At 40.4% G+C, this 16,324-nt stretch overlaps 2 protein-coding genes across 2 annotated transcripts; one reads left to right on the forward strand and one right to left on the reverse strand.

Annotated features, from left to right (window-relative positions):
* The first annotated feature begins 539 nt into the window (after positions 1-539).
* On the forward strand, positions 540-4,334 carry LOC139942649 (nuclear apoptosis-inducing factor 1-like). Its single transcript, XM_071939478.1, has 3 exons — positions 540-831; positions 3,612-3,798; positions 4,052-4,334. Exons 1-3 carry the CDS (start codon positions 540-542, stop codon positions 4,296-4,298), a joined length of 726 nt encoding a protein of 241 aa, XP_071795579.1. The 3' UTR covers positions 4,299-4,334.
* Positions 4,335-5,243: 909 nt separating this feature from the next.
* LOC139943169 (putative nuclease HARBI1) lies at positions 5,244-6,587 on the reverse strand. Its single transcript, XM_071939987.1, has 2 exons — positions 5,695-6,587; positions 5,244-5,572 (listed from the first exon to the last, which is right to left on the reverse strand). Exons 1-2 carry the CDS (start codon positions 6,483-6,485, stop codon positions 5,305-5,307), a joined length of 1,059 nt encoding a protein of 352 aa, XP_071796088.1. The 5' UTR covers positions 6,486-6,587; the 3' UTR covers positions 5,244-5,304.
* Between the last annotated feature and the right edge of the window lie 9,737 nt (positions 6,588-16,324).

Genomic DNA, 16,324 nt, shown 5'->3' on the forward strand with positions numbered 1-16,324 from the left:
TGTATGAGGTCCAGGGCCGGTATTCACGAACCTTAACTTAGTGGAGTACTTAAGTTTTCACTTAAGTCTAAAGCACCCCGCTAACTTAAGTGGGGCGCTTAAGTAGCTATTCACAAAACTTCTAAGTACCCCACTTATCTTAGTACCCCACTTAAATCAAAACAAGTTAAGTTGTTTAGATCAAGTAAGTGCACACGCGCACGAAGCATACGTCATCAATGGTTACCATGATGACTCAGTAGCAATCAATCAATTATCATTAGGCCTACCCCGAGACGAGAATGTTATAATACATTTTTTTTTCACGACAACGGTGCCACAAATTACGGAGGGAGTTGATAGTTTGAAACAAATTAATTGTGTTTTCTTTGTTAATTTGTGCGTTGGCCTCATGTTAGAACGCGCGCGTCCACGCACAATATGAATTTAGGCATGTATTTATGCTAGAAAAATAGTATGTTTTAACACTTAAAAAAAATGTTACACGCGCGTTTTAGCACTACATAGTTTAAACAGTTGTAACGAATTGTATTACAACAATGGCCGCAACCTTGAAGGAGAAAAATGTCCGGAAACCAAATTTTTCCGAGAAGGAGAAGTTGCTCCTTCTTAGTGAGTGGGAGAAGCGGGCCGATGTGCTCCGACCGAAATTTTCGTCAAAGGTCACGTCCCAAATTAAGCACGAAGCATGGCGACAAATTGCAGAGGCCCTTAACTCAAGTTTCCCGTCAGTCCGTCGAGATGTGCCGGAACTTCAGAAGAAATGGCAGAACATGAACAGTAAAATGAAGGAGGAAGCCTCCAAATACCGAAAGGAATCAGTGAAAACCGGTATGTAGTATACTCATTTGTTTTATCCTTTTAAATGAGTGAACTATACAAAATACATGTACAAACAAATAAGTACAGATAGCCGAAATTGAATAAATACATTTTAAAATTACTAACCAATAACTACACTTAAACAAAAAGAAATTAATAAACGAAGAAAAATAATAATAATATGATTAAAACAATATTTCAAATGAATAATAATATTAATAAATAAATAAAGAAAAAAATAACAAAAAATAACAAAAAAAATAAAATAGCAATATATAAATAAATAAATAAACAAATAAATAAATAAATAAACAAATGAATAAATAAATAAATTAAATAAATGAGTGAGTGAGTGAGTGAGTGAGTGAGTGAGTGAGTGAGTGAGTGAGTGAGTGAGTGAGTGAGTGAGTGAGTGAGTGAGTGAGTGAGTGAGTGAGTGAGTGAGTGAGTGAGTGAGTGAGTGAGTGAGTGAGTGAGTGAGTGAGTGAGTGAGTGAGTGAGTGAGTGAGTGAGTGAGTGAGTGAGTGAGTGAGTGAGTGAGTGAGTGAGTGAGTGAGTGAGTGAGTGAGTGAGTGAGTGAGTGAGTGAGTGAGTGAGTGAGTGAGTGAGTGAGTGAGTGAGTGAGTGAGTGAGTGAGTGAGTGAGTGAGTGAGTGAGTGAGTGAGTGAGTGAGTGAGTGAGTGAGTGAGTGAGTGAGTGAGTGAGTGAGTGAGTGAGTGAGTGAGTGAGTGAGTGAGTGAGTGAGTGAGTGAGTGAGTGAGTGAGTGAGTGAGTGAGTGAGTGAGTGAGTGAGTGAGTGAGTGAGTGAGTGAGTGAGTGAGTGAGTGAGTGAGTGAGTGAGTGAGTGAGTGAGTGAGTGAGTGAGTGAGTGAGTGAGTGAGTGAGTGAGTGAGTGAGTGAGTGAGTGAGTGAGTGAGTGAGTGAGTGAGTGAGTGAGTGAGTGAGTGAGTGAGTGAGTGAGTGAGTGAGTGAGTGAGTGAGTGAGTGAGTGAGTGAGTGAGTGAGTGAGTGAGTGAGTGAGTGAGTGAGTGAGTGAGTGAGTGAGTGAGTGAGTGAGTGAGTGAGTGAGTGAGTGAGTGAGTGAGTGAGTGAGTGAGTGAGTGAGTGAGTGAGTGAGTGAGTGAGTGAGTGAGTGAGTGAGTGAGTGAGTGAGTGAGTGAGTGAGTGAGTGAGTGAGTGAGTGAGTGAGTGAGTGAGTGAGTGAGTGAGTGAGTGAGTGAGTGAGTGAGTGAGTGAGTGAGTGAGTGAGTGAGTGAGTGAGTGAGTGAGTGAGTGAGTGAGTGAGTGAGTGAGTGAGTGAGTGAGTGAGTGAGTGAGTGAGTGAGTGAGTGAGTGAGTGAGTGAGTGAGTGAGTGAGTGAGTGAGTGAGTGAGTGAGTGAGTGAGTGAGTGAGTGAGTGAGTGAGTGAGTGAGTGAGTGAGTGAGTGAGTGAGTGAGTGAGTGAGTGAGTGAGTGAGTGAGTGAGTGAGTGAGTGAGTGAGTGAGTGAGTGAGTGAGTGAGTGAGTGAGTGAGTGAGTGAGTGAGTGAGTGAGTGAGTGAGTGAGTGAGTGAGTGAGTGAGTGAGTGAGTGAGTGAGTGAGTGAGTGAGTGAGTGAGTGAGTGAGTGAGTGAGTGAGTGAGTGAGTGAGTGAGTGAGTGAGTGAGTGAGTGAGTGAGTGAGTGAGTGAGTGAGTGAGTGAGTGAGTGAGTGAGTGAGTGAGTGAGTGAGTGAGTGAGTGAGTGAGTGAGTGAGTGAGTGAGTGAGTGAGTGAGTGAGTGAGTGAGTGAGTGAGTGAGTGAGTGAGTGAGTGAGTGAGTGAGTGAGTGAGTGAGTGAGTGAGTGAGTGAGTGAGTGAGTGAGTGAGTGAGTGAGTGAGTGAGTGAGTGAGTGAGTGAGTGAGTGAGTGAGTGAGTGAGTGAGTGAGTGAGTGAGTGAGTGAGTGAGTGAGTGAGTGAGTGAGTGAGTGAGTGAGTGAGTGAGTGAGTGAGTGGAGTGAGTGAGTGAGTGAGTGAGTGAGTGAGTGAGTGAGTGAGTGAGTGAGTGAGTGAGTGAGTGAGTGAGTGAGTGAGTGAGTGAGTGAGTGAGTGAGTGAGTGAGTGAGTGAGTGAGTGAGTGAGTGAGTGAGTGAGTGAGTGAGTGAGTGAGTGAGTGAGTGAGTGAGTGAGTGAGTGAGTGAGTGAGTGAGTGAGTGAGTGAGTGAGTGAGTGAGTGAGTGAGTGAGTGAGTGAGTGAGTGAGTGAGTGAGTGAGTGAGTGAGTGAGTGAGTGAGTGAGTGAGTGAGTGAGTGAGTGAGTGAGTGAGTGAGTGAGTGAGTGAGTGAGTGAGTGAGTGAGTGAGTGAGTGAGTGAGTGAGTGAGTGAGTGAGTGAGTGAGTGAGTGAGTGAGTGAGTGAGTGAGTGAGTGAGTGAGTGAGTGAGTGAGTGAGTGAGTGAGTGAGTGAGTGAGTGAGTGAGTGAGTGAATGAACGAACAAATAAACAAATAAACAAATAAATAAAACAATATTATAATACACCAATCAACCAATCAACCAATCAAATCCGTTCACCAATCAAATCCGTTCACCAATCAATCAATTAATGGGTCAAAAAATATTTGGGAACTTGTAACTTGATTTCGAGACCTCAAGTTTAGAATTTGAGGTCTCAAAATCATGTTTAGAATTTGAGGTCTCGAAATCAAGCATCTTTAAGTTCACTTAGTTATCATGCACACTTAACTTGGAAAAAGCACACATAATGTTTGATATAGACTTTTTAGAACTTGCAATTTTGGGAAACTCAACAATTTTAAAACCGTTTCTTTCAAGGAGGAGGACCTGCCCCACCTGATCTGAGCCCAATGGACCAAAGATTGATGACCCTGATAGGAGAGAACTCTCCAACTATTGTAGGGATCAGTGGTGGCATTGACAGCCTCCCTCCTGATGATAACTTTGAGCCCGCAGTCGCCATATCAGCTGCTCATGGTTCCATTGCTGATACACCGGATGACAGGTAAATATAGTTACTATTATTGCTTATAAAAACTTATAAAAAAGGCGGTGTAAATAACTGGTAGTCTTTGAAGTACCTTGAGCTGGCACAGCATTTACATCATCTACTCGCCAAGCAAATTTGTAAACGAAAATTCAGTGACGTGTTGCTTTTAAACAAAGGGTTTGCAATTAATGATAACTGGTATGGCGGATAGTTGTTACTAGTTAAAGCTTATTACGTATTACTCAAATTATCTTTTTTTTTCCTTCAGCACTTATGCTGAGTTGCCAGTCACATTTGGACCATCATTGTCAGCGTGTAGATTATCGATGGTGCCTACAAAAAGAACAAGATCAGAAGAAAATGAGGAGGAGTATGGAAAGCTGCTCAAGCTGGAACAGCGGAAATGCGAAGTGGAGACAAGAAGAGCAGAGATAGAAATTGAGAAACTTCTCATAGAGAAAGAGATGATTATCCTCAACATGGCAGTATTGCAACAGGGATTATTAAACCAATAAGTTATAATTATTTGTTGTCTTATCTATTATTTATTTGCTGACGCTTTTTTGTACATTTGTATAGGTTCTGCCTGTGATTTTCGAGCAACCATATCTTTGTGAATAAAAAAATATTAACAAAAGTTAACAATGTTTATTGTCTCTGAATTGCCCTGTGTTACAAAGACTTGTTCGTTTATTTAAACTAATTTTGTTTGCAGTCGTGGAGCTCCGTAAACTATGTAGAGTTATGATTTGACTGTTTTTTGTGTGATAATAAAATGAATTTGTTCAATGAATCGATTGAATGTGAACTAACGGTCATTTTTGTGGTCATAGTTATTTTAAAGGTGGTGTTATAACATAACGTTTTCTGAAATATAACGTTTTTCAATTAAAGGGTACCTTCTGTAGGACACAAAACAAAATGTCCACAGATTCACGCGGTTTGAAAATAATGATGGTAGAAGGCTTCCCTTAAAATAGTACCCTAGGTGGTAGTCGAGCATTGATCTACTCCTCACTTGTGGCAATAATTTGCGGGTTTCTTCTGATTAAATTATAGAGCTATAATTATTACGGGTGTAAAGAATATTTTTATGATGAGTGGGCTCAAACAAATCTTAAAACCAGATGGTACAATTTAAATATTTTATTTATTATTATTTATAATCCCTAGCCATCCCCCAAAAGTAAAAAAGTTGTGTTGTTGACAAAAATTATATTGTTTACATTACATCCTCATCCTACCCGGCCCGCAAGCACAAAGAGTTTCTAGTGCCCTATTTTATTAGACAATATGTATCAAAAATAAAATGTATCAAAATGTAATTGTATTAAAATAACGCAAATTATTTCATGAACTTGGCCGACTTGGTTATTAAGTCAGTCATTGATTTTTGTGTGCAAAAAACAACAGTGACACGTCAGTTATGCTTAGGTCACGGTGTAATGCTGACCCGGGTGGTGCTCTCTCTTTTTTGAGAGTGGAAACGTAAAATTCAGAATGGTGGATTATAACTTAAACTCACTGGAAATAGGTGTGAACTACGTGGTTCCTGACTAGGTTGCCATCATCGTGGTGCACTGGTTGTTCTGGCTGTGGATGTGGAGGGTTGTTCATGTGATCATCTTCAATGTCTGGAAGGCCTCGTTGCTTTGCAATGTTGTGCAGCACAGCACATGCAGCAATCACTCTGCACGTTCTTTCTGGGGACAGCCTTATTTCACCATGAAGGCAGTGAAAACGACGTTTCCACTGCCCAATCGTCCGTTCTACAAGACTTCGAGTTGTTCTACCAAAAACACAAAAAGACGCAGCTTATGTCAACGTGTGAATATGAAATTTTGTGAAACATGAATTTATAATTTATTTAAAACAAAACTTTAAAAAGTATAGCGAAATGAAACAACTTACTTGTGTGCACCATTGTATCTTGCCTCTGCACGATTTCCTGCCTGGAGAAACGGTGTGAGGAGCCATGGTTTTGACGGGTAGCCAGTGTCGCCTAACAGGTAACCTTCTTTGTTGTTTTCCCCTCTCCCCGCCGGCCGGTGGCGCCCAAACACGTCCGCTAATCGGCTCTCTCGAAGCACTCTTGAGTCGTGGGTACTACCCGGCCACTGGGCATTTATTTGCGTGAACACACACCTATTGTCCACAACAACTTGTACATTTATGGAGTGGTAATTTTTCCTGTTAACAAACTGCTCTTCGTGTTCTGAGGGTGCCAAGATTCGGACATGAGTTCCGTCGATGAGTCCAACTACGCCCGGAAATCCAGCGATGGTGAAAAATCCCCTTTTTATATTTTGTTCATCTGCAGCTGCTGGCCACCTTACAAATTCAGCAAGTTTTGTAGCTAGACTTGATGACACAATGCTGACTATTCTGGATACGGATGACTGAGAAATTTTGATTGTGTCACCAATAGTTCTTTGAAATGTTCCACAGGCATAAAACTGCAATGCAATAATGACCTTGATTTCTGCAGGAATAGCGCAAGATCGTTCTGTTGGCGACTGAATTTCCTCTCTTAACAGCTCAGAAATAAATAAAATACCGTTTCTGTCGAATCTATACCGTGAGTAAAGTTCACCGTCGGTAAAATCTGCTAAAGGATTACTCCTTTCTCGAAATACTCGCTCTCTACGAAGAATTCTAGCCTCAAAATTATGGCGGTGCGCGACATGCAAAAAAGCGGCCATGACACCCTAGTGCCCCGCTTAAGTCAGCTCGGACCACACTTAGACTTAAGACGCGAAAGTAAGCGGGGCACTTAGCGCAAACGCTTTGTGAATACCACTTAGTCGGTGAGATTCGTCTAAGTTGGGAACTTAAGCGGGGTGCTTATTATTTTGTGACTTAAGTAGTTTCGTGAATACCGCCCCAGCATTGTAAACGTATTGTAATTGTTGCAGTCGCATATTGGTAAGCTTTCACATCTTTCGAAGCTATTTATACTGTTATTATTTATACATTTGATGATACATACTGTAACGGAAATGCGTGTCATGGACAATTGACTGTTTAGTGTATGTAGTCACTGTGGTTGCATGTGTTTGCTGTGTGGCTGGGCGATCGATGCAAGTGGGTGGAGCCTCAGCGCTTCAGTGACTCAGGCTGGCCTGGGACCGCATGTGTGTGGAGGCAAGGCACCGCCCGGGGGTTAGCGGGCGTATCTAGTATAGTGTTCCATTGTGTAGTGTGACCATCGTTTATCAAGAGTACGTGCACTAGGTGATTGTCTTTGGATTAGGATTCAGTGACAATTTAAGGTCTTAGTCTTGCTATATTTTTTAAGAGTCTGTTTCGCGATGCTGTCGACGTTGGACGATAAACGATTTTAAGTTTGATTTGATTGCAGTTATCGGAGATATCTTGTATCCTTGCATTTTATTTGATAGGTCAGAGGTCTTATACCAAGTTCATTCTTGCATTTGTATGTGATAGGCGAGGGGTCTTATACGTGTTTATCTTTGTATTCTTATGTCGTCAGCGGTTTCACGAAGTAGCACTCACTGCTATACCAGCAAAAAACAACAATAAAAAAAACCGGCCTCTGAAGTTGAACACTTTTTGTTTATCCTTGTATTTTATATGATAGGTCAGGGGTCTACGGAATTGTTATTGCATAAGTCGAGTATTTCTAGGTGTATTTTCATGTAATTGTGTTATTGTGACACACAAGTCGAGTGTAACGTTTCCAGTCACAAATGCTTTGGCTTGTGACAAGGTAAAGAACACCTTCTAGTAGTGTAAGAATTAAGTTAGGCTGTGATTGTGGTTATGTGACACGCTAGTTTGAGTGTACAGTGTCCAGTCGCAAATGATTTGGCTTGCGACCAGGTAGAGAACACCTTCTGGTAGTGTAGGAAGCAAGCTGGGTTTTCGTGGTTATTGTACTGCACTAGGAACGTGTGTCTAGCAAAGGGTTACTTTGAGTTGCTTCGGGTCTAGCAAAGGATTACTTTTAGTTACCTTTGATAAAGCAAAGGGTTACTTACAGTTATTTTGGATATATCAGAGGGTTACTTGTGGTTACATTAGAGCAAGAGTATGTGTATTCATAGGGTATGTTGTAGTACTGATTTTGTTTTGTTGAGAAGTATATTCATTGACCCTGAGAGAAAGGTGCTTAAACTAATCCCTGCCAAATAATGTATATAATTTGATTGAATGTTGATTTTTGCAATAAAGGATCTGGTGATCAGTTTTAACGACAGCCAATTTGTCAAGGTTTTTCTGCTTAAGTGTAACTTGTGTTTGTGAACAGAATTAGACTGATCATTACGCAGTCGGCGGTATATTTCCTCTAAAACGGACCTCGTCTTGCAGCCTTTAGACCCCTCGACGGTCTTTTAGCCTGGAGAATAGTTAGGCCAGGGATACAATTGTAATTTGCCTGTAATAATTTGCAATTGCCCGCCAAAATACTTTGTTAAATTACTTATAAATAGTGTAACACAAAAATCCCATGTCAATAATCACAACAATACTGAGCAATGAAACACAAATAAATCCGGCGTAAAGACGTCCAATCTTGATAAGCACAAAATCTAGACTAAACTTCACTCGTGTACAAGAACCCAGCAGGAAGACGCTTCCCAGGCCGAACGAGTATCCCAATATTCCACCATGGGGGCTCGAACCCAGCAGGAAGACGCTTCCCAGGCCGAACGAGTATCCCAATATTCCACCATGGGGGCTCGCTACAACACAGCTCCACACAGTGCCGTGTTATAGCGCCCTGAAGGAGGGCCGCCTACACACGGGGCTCCCACCGGGCTCATGTCAGGGCGCCTTCCCCTCATTGGCCGACTCCACTCACAAGTCGTGCCGAAGCCCCCCTGCTGACGGGTTGGGACGATCGTTACAATAGACAGCAAGCTTTCAGACTGAACTGAGTTATTTTCTTTTTAAAGTCACCTAGAAATATATATTTTTTTCTTTCAAACATAAGAGTTTTTTATATGCTTACGACGATAAAACATTTTTTTTAAGTAATTGTGTGTCACGATTTATAAGTTTAAAAAATATATAAAGTTGTTTTGGGGCTGACGCTGCCTACCGCTTTTGTGACGTAAATCGAGGCAGACTTTGCCTGCAATGCGTATAGGTACATGAACGTCCAAGTCGTGAGTTGGTACATTTCAAAAAGTGTTTTTCTGCATTCAGCAGCAGCAATACACCTGGTCGGCATTGCCGAAAAAAACACCAAAAACAAATTGTTTTTGAAACGTATAAACTCACGACTTGGTCCGTACTTGTACTTTGCAATTGTGTTTACGCATTACATGCAAAGTCTGCCTCAATTGACGTCACGAACAGCGCCCTCATGGGTCGGGGTCTACTCTTAAATGTGTAAATAAAATAAGAACTTATTGTTTACAACTTTAGTTCACTGTTTACTTACATTCCACTCATCAAAACACATATATTAGTGCAAAAGCTTTATGTTGAAAAAATACCACTTCCAGGAGACTTTAATCATTAAAAATAAAGTCATATCATGTCTTTAATATACTTACTACAACCAGAGGAAGGGTGCATGGCAGAATAAGTGGACAAGGCAGAAGATCAAGGGGAAAAGGCACAGCAATGGGACAAAGTAGCACAAGGGGAGAGGCATCATCCAGAGGGTACGAGGAAGGGCAGCCGGCACAACAGGCAGAAAAGCTGCGGCATTGCAACCTCTGCCACACAAGCCCAGGCAGTAACTGTTCTTCGTGAACAGAGGCAGCAAAGACTAAGGGTCAACATTAATAATAATTTAAAACTAATTCCCTAGTGGTGGTACACAAGTTGGGCAGAAATAATTTTTACTTACGCTGTACTTTATTATTATTCAAACTGCAACTAAATTGACATGGTAAAATATACATCAATTATTGACTACACATGAAGGCCTTTGATTAAAAAACATGTGAACAGAAAAAATTTACCACTAGAACTCTGGGATTCACCCCCCCCCCCCCCCCAATCATAACTTTTGTTCTGGCTCTACCATGGTTGATAAATCCCTCGACAATCAAACTGTTGAGTTACATTAAATAATGTTCACACCTAAAAGAACAAAATCAAAATCTCTTGTTGGACTTGATTACAATACATTCAATTGTCAAATCTGTCAAACCCGCATATTAGCTAGGGAATTTAGTTTTAATTAGCTTCAGTTAGAGCAGTCAATATTTGTTTAACATTGGCATATACATATTTGTGTGAAATAGCTCAGCTATACCGAATAAAGATTCTTTTAATCAACAACAGCAACTACGGTAAAAGGTCGTTTGCAAAGAAAGGTTGTACCGTGACACAGACCAAGAGCATACATGAACACACAAACGACCTAGTTGCGACCATTTTTTTCAGGGCCGGCACAGTCGATTGACTATAATTATGCCCCGTAATATGCCCCGTCCCCAGACATAGTCATCTATGAGTATGACGTCATCTCGATAGACAACGGGGCACAACAATTTCCAGGACTCCATTTTTAACCAATCAGCATTCTGTGTATGAGGTATGAAATAAAAAATAAGACATATCATGTGACATTATTTCAAACCAAACAAAGCGTAGAATCTTTGTAAGTGGTGTTTTAGTGGTTAATGATCTGGAGAATGTAAACAAAAACGAAAAAACAGTGAGATATATATTGGCTTGGCACTTTTGAAGGGGCTAAATACAGCCCAACAAAGTGTGTTTAGGATAGATAATGTGTCACTTTATGTAACATTTTGTTTTTCGATGACATTCCACTATTTTTCATCTACAATAAGGACAGAAGACATGACCAAATCCTTCATTGTATTACGAACAGGGAAAACTAAAGACTTCACAGAAGGAAAAAAGATGCACAGAACACTTTACAAGTAAGTCTACCAACATGCTTTGTAATTTATTTTTACATAAAACAAAATTATACATCATGTATATTTACATAAATAAATACCTTTTATACTTTAAAAATAAAAAGTGAAAGAATGAAAAAAAAATTGAAAACATCGGTCATTTCTGTTTATGTTTAAATAACAAATGCTCAAAAACCGAAACTTCCTTTAGCATAAGTACTTAGTATTATAATAGTTGTTTATTTCTTTAATCAGGAACATTGCAACAGAGTAAGGAATTGAATCCCACCAGTCTTCCGAGCAGCTGCGGAAAAAGTGGAACAATCTATATAAAAAGTACAAGGTGAGCTGATGAGTCGTACATAATGCAGACTAAAATACATAAAGAACTTTCCCAGTTCAGTGGCTGTTCATGATGCATTTCATACCATCATTTTTTTCAGTTGAGACATGATGACACTCTGTCGTTGTACTAATGACACTTTTTAGAGTAATGCAGTTTTAGAGAAAGGGGTAGGTTTCAGCCCCAAAATTTAGAAAGGCTATCATCACATGTCCCTTTTAAGTTTGAAGGGACCAAATGTGTATCAAATTAAATATATATTCTTTCGTTGTATTCTTTTCTTCCAGTGTTTTACAGCACATCAAGTTTTCAGCTAATGAAACAGGTAAGGTACCTTCAACTTAATGGATGAGGCACTTGGAGAGAGTCATGCGATTGAGCCACCACTTCTTATTTCAAGTAGTGGTGGCGCAATTGCCAAACCACTCGGACTCCCTAACTGTACTTAAGGATATCTCCATGAAATAACAGGTTTTCAAGTAGGCCCTACACAGAAAAACAAGTTCTGTCAAATACTACAGTTACAATGTAGTAAACTGATTTGGGGGGAAATCAATTTTTAATTTTTGTTACCCCCGAAAATCGACTTCAAAAGAACCACACAGGCTCAGAAGTTAGCAGTTGGATGCTCAACCAGGATAATATTTGAAGGAAAATCACTAGGCTAATTTGACCCCTTCTGCTGTACAATATGTAGTAAATGAATTTAGTTAAAAATATGTAAGTTGGTGTTGAGATTGGACCACAGCGATGACAACAAATTTACTAAGTAAATCACTCATTTTGTGTCTTTTCCTATAGATGAGCCTCTTACTCCTTCAGTTTGTGGTCTGGTGTTGGCTGCTTTACCCCCGAAAATCGACTTTGTTACGATTCAAAAGAACCACACAGGCTCAGAAGTTAGCAGTTGGATGCTCAACCAGGATAATATTTGAAGGAAAATCACTAGGCTAATTTGACCCCTTCTGCTGTACAATATGTAGTAAATGAATTTAGTTAAAAATATGTAAGTTGGTGTTGAGATTGGACAACAGCAATGACAACTAATTTACAAAGTAAATCACTCATTTTGTGTCTTTTCCTATAGATGAGCCTCTTACTCCTTCAGTTTGTGGTCTGGTGTTGGCTGGCCTTCAAAAAGAGACCAAAGAAAGTAACGTGGGCACTCGGGGGAAACTCAGACAACTTCATCGACTGCCTTGTCAGCAAAAGGTTTCGGAGTGCTGATGGGGAAGTTGTGGAAGCAGTGCCCCTCCATATATACAAGGAGCTCATCCTAACCCTCTCTTCTAACCTTCTCTGAATTTTGTTAAAAATATGTAAGTTGGTGTTGAGATTGGACAACAGCGATGACAACAAATTTACTAAGTAAATCACTCATTTTGTGTCTTTTCCTATAGATGAGCCTCTTACTCCTTCAGTTTGTGGTCTGGTGTTGGCTGGCCTTCAAAAAGAGACCAAAGAAAGTAACGTGGGCACTCGGGGGAAACTCAGACAACTTCATCGACTGCCTTGTCAGCAAAAGGTTTCGGAGTGCTGATGGGAAAGTTGTGGAAGCAGTGCCCCTCCATATATACAAGGAGCTCATCCTAACCCTCTCTTCTAACCTTCTCTGAATTTTGTAAAAAATATGTAAGTTGGTGTTGAGATTGGACAACAGCGATGACAACAAATTTACTAAGTAAATCACTCATTTTGTGTCTTTTCCTATAGATGAGCCTCTTACTCCTTCAGTTTGTGGTCTGGTGTTGGCTGGCCTTCAAAAAGAGACCAAAGAAAGTAACGTGGGCACTCGGGGGAAACTCAGACAACTTCATCGACTGCCTTGTCAGCAAAAGGTTTCGGAGTGCTGATGGGAAAGTTGTGGAAGCAGTGCCCCTCCATATATACAAGGAGCTCATCCTAACCCTCTCTTCTAACCTTCTCTGAATTTTGTAAAAAATATGTAAGTTGGTGTTGAGATTGGACAACAGCGATGACAACAAATTTACTAAGTAAATCACTCATTTTGTGTCTTTTCCTATAGATGAGCCTCTTACTCCTTCAGTTTGTGGTCTGGTGTTGGCTGGCCTTCAAAAAGAGACCAAAGAAAGTAACGTGGGCACTCGGGGGAAACTCAGACAACTTCATCGACTGCCTTGTCAGCAAAAGGTTTCGGAGTGCTGATGGGAAAGTTGTGGAAGCAGTGCCCCTCCATATATACAAGGAGCTCATCCTAACCCTCTCTTCTAACCTTCTCTGAATTTTGTAAAAAATATGTAAGTTGGTGTTGAGATTGGACAACAGCGATGACAACAAATTTACTAAGTAAATCACTCATTTTGTGTCTTTTCCTATAAATGAGCCTCTTACACCTTCAGTTTGTGGTCTGGTGTTGGCTGCTTTCAAAAAGAGACCAAAGAAAGTAACGTGGGCACTTGGGGGAAACTCAGACAACTTCATCGAATGCCTTGTCAGCAAAAGGTTTCGGACTGCTGATGGGGAAGTTTTGGAAGCAGTGCCCCTCCATATATACAAGGAGCTCATCCTAACCCTCTCTTCTAACCTTCTCTGAATTTTGTAAAAAATATGTAAGTTGGTGTTGAGATTGGACAACAGCGATGACAACAAATTTACTAAGTAAATCACTCATTTTGTGTCTTTTCCTATAGATGAGCCTCTTACTCCTTCAGTTTGTGGTCTGGTGTTGGCTGCTTTACCCCCGAAAATCGACTTTGTTACGATTCAAAAGAACCACACAGGCTCAGAAGTTAGCAGTTGGATGCTCAACCAGGATAATATTTGAAGGAAAATCACTAGGCTAATTTGACCCCTTCTGCTGTACAATATGTAGTAAATGAATTTAGTTAAAAATATGTAAGTTGGTGTTGAGATTGGACAACAGCAATGACAACTAATTTACAAAGTAAATCACTCATTTTGTGTCTTTTCCTATAGATGAGCCTCTTACTCCTTCAGTTTGTGGTCTGGTGTTGGCTGGCCTTCAAAAAGAGACCAAAGAAAGTAACGTGGGCACTCGGGGGAAACTCAGACAACTTCATCGACTGCCTTGTCAGCAAAAGGTTTCGGAGTGCTGATGGGGAAGTTGTGGAAGCAGTGCCCCTCCATATATACAAGGAGCTCATCCTAACCCTCTCTTCTAACCTTCTCTGAATTTTGTTAAAAATATGTAAGTTGGTGTTGAGATTGGACAACAGCGATGACAACAAATTTACTAAGTAAATCACTCATTTTGTGTCTTTTCCTATAGATGAGCCTCTTACTCCTTCAGTTTGTGGTCTGGTGTTGGCTGGCCTTCAAAAAGAGACCAAAGAAAGTAACGTGGGCACTCGGGGGAAACTCAGACAACTTCATCGACTGCCTTGTCAGCAAAAGGTTTCGGAGTGCTGATGGGAAATTTGTGGAAGCAGTGCCCCTCCATATATACAAGGAGCTCATCCTAACCCTCTCTTCTAACCTTCTCTGAATTTTGTAAAAAATATGTAAGTTGGTGTTGAGATTGGACAACAGCGATGACAACAAATTTACTAAGTAAATCACTCATTTTGTGTCTTTTCCTATAGATGAGCCTCTTACTCCTTCAGTTTGTGGTCTGGTGTTGGCTGCTTTCAAAAAGAGACCAAAGAAAGTAACGTGGGCACTTGGGGGAAACTCAGACAACTTCATCGAATGCCTTGTCAGCAAAAGGTTTCGGAGTGCTGATGGGGAAGTTGTGGAAGCAGTGCCCCTCCATATATACAAGGAGCTCATCCTAACCCTCTCTTCTAACCTTCTCTGAATTTTGTAAAAAATATGTAAGTTGGTGTTGAGATTGGACAACAGCGATGACAACAAATTTACTAAGTAAATCACTCATTTTGTGTCTTTTCCTATAGATGAGCCTCTTACTCCTTCAGTTTGTGGTCTGGTGTTGGCTGGCCTTCAAAAAGAGACCAAAGAAAGTAACGTGGGCACTTGGGGGAAACTCAGACAACTTCATCGACTGCCTTGTCAGCAAAAGGTTTCGGAGTGCTGATGGGAAAGTTGTGGAAGCAGTGCCCCTCCATATATACAAGGAGCTCATCCTAACCCTCTCTTCTAACCTTCTCTGAATTTTGTAAAAAAATATGTAAGTTGGTGTTGAGATTGGACAACAGCGATGACAACAAATTTACTAAGTAAATCACTCATTTTGTGTCTTTTCCTATAGATGAGCCTCTTACTCCTTCAGTTTGTGGTCTGGTGTTGGCTGGCCTTCAAAAAGAGACCAAAGAAAGTAACGTGGGCACTTGGGGGAAACTCAGACAACTTCATCGACTGCCTTGTCAGCAAAAGGTTTCGGAGTGCTGATGGGAAAGTTGTGGAAGCAGTACCCCTCCATATATACAAGGAGCTCATCCTAACCCTCTCTTCTTACCTTCTCTGAATTTTGTAAAAAATATGTAAGTTGGTGTTGAGATTGGACAACAGCGATGACAACAAATTTACTAAGTAAATCACTCATTTTGTGTCTTTTCCTATAGATGAGCCTCTTACTCCTTCAGTTTGTGGTCTGGTGTTGGCTGGCCTTCAAAAAGAGACCAAAGAAAGTAACGTGGGCACTTGGGGGACACTCAGACAACTTCATCGACTGCCTTGTCAGCAAAAGGTTTCAGAGTGAGTGATGATAGGGAAGTTGTGGAAGCAATGCCCCTCCATATATACAAGGAGCTCATCCTATCCCTCTCTTCTCCCAAACAGAGGGTTTTAGACGGATGCTGTGGCACAGGTAGTTGTGTGTGAACAATATAAGATAAAGACTGTGTTTTTGTTAAAATAACTTCATGACCAAGCGGTTAAGAGTACTAACCAGAGTGAGGTTGTCTAGTGGCTCAGTCATTATATGGTGTATGTACAAATATGATCATGAAAGTTATTTCATAGAGCAAGACACTTAAAGGCAGTTACTCAAAATAATTGTTAGCATGAAAACGTACTTGGCAATGAGTCATAGGGAGAAACGGCTCTCTCTAAAGTGGTTTAGATTTTGAGAAAATAGTAATTGTCTACGAATTTCATTTCAAAACATCAGAATTACATTTCGAGCTCTCGAGATCTTTCATCTGAAAGCACACAACTTCGTGTTTTAAGAGTGTTTTTTTTTTCTGTCATTATCTCTCAACTTGGAGGACTAAACCAAGTAAGAAGACTGGTGTTTGACAATTACCAGTGGTGTTGCTAGTGTCTTTAAGTACAATTGGCACTTTCATGAAAGTAGTTTTCATCAATTTATAATATTTATATGAATATTTATATAAGTTGTATTAATGATGGTCTTGAGAACTGCAGTTTGTTTTATGAATTTTACCTATTATTGTTATGCCACAGCTAT

Source organism: Asterias amurensis, chromosome 10 (assembly GCF_032118995.1).
Source record: "Asterias amurensis chromosome 10, ASM3211899v1".
Classification (NCBI taxonomy): domain Eukaryota; kingdom Metazoa; phylum Echinodermata; class Asteroidea; order Forcipulatida; family Asteriidae; genus Asterias; species Asterias amurensis.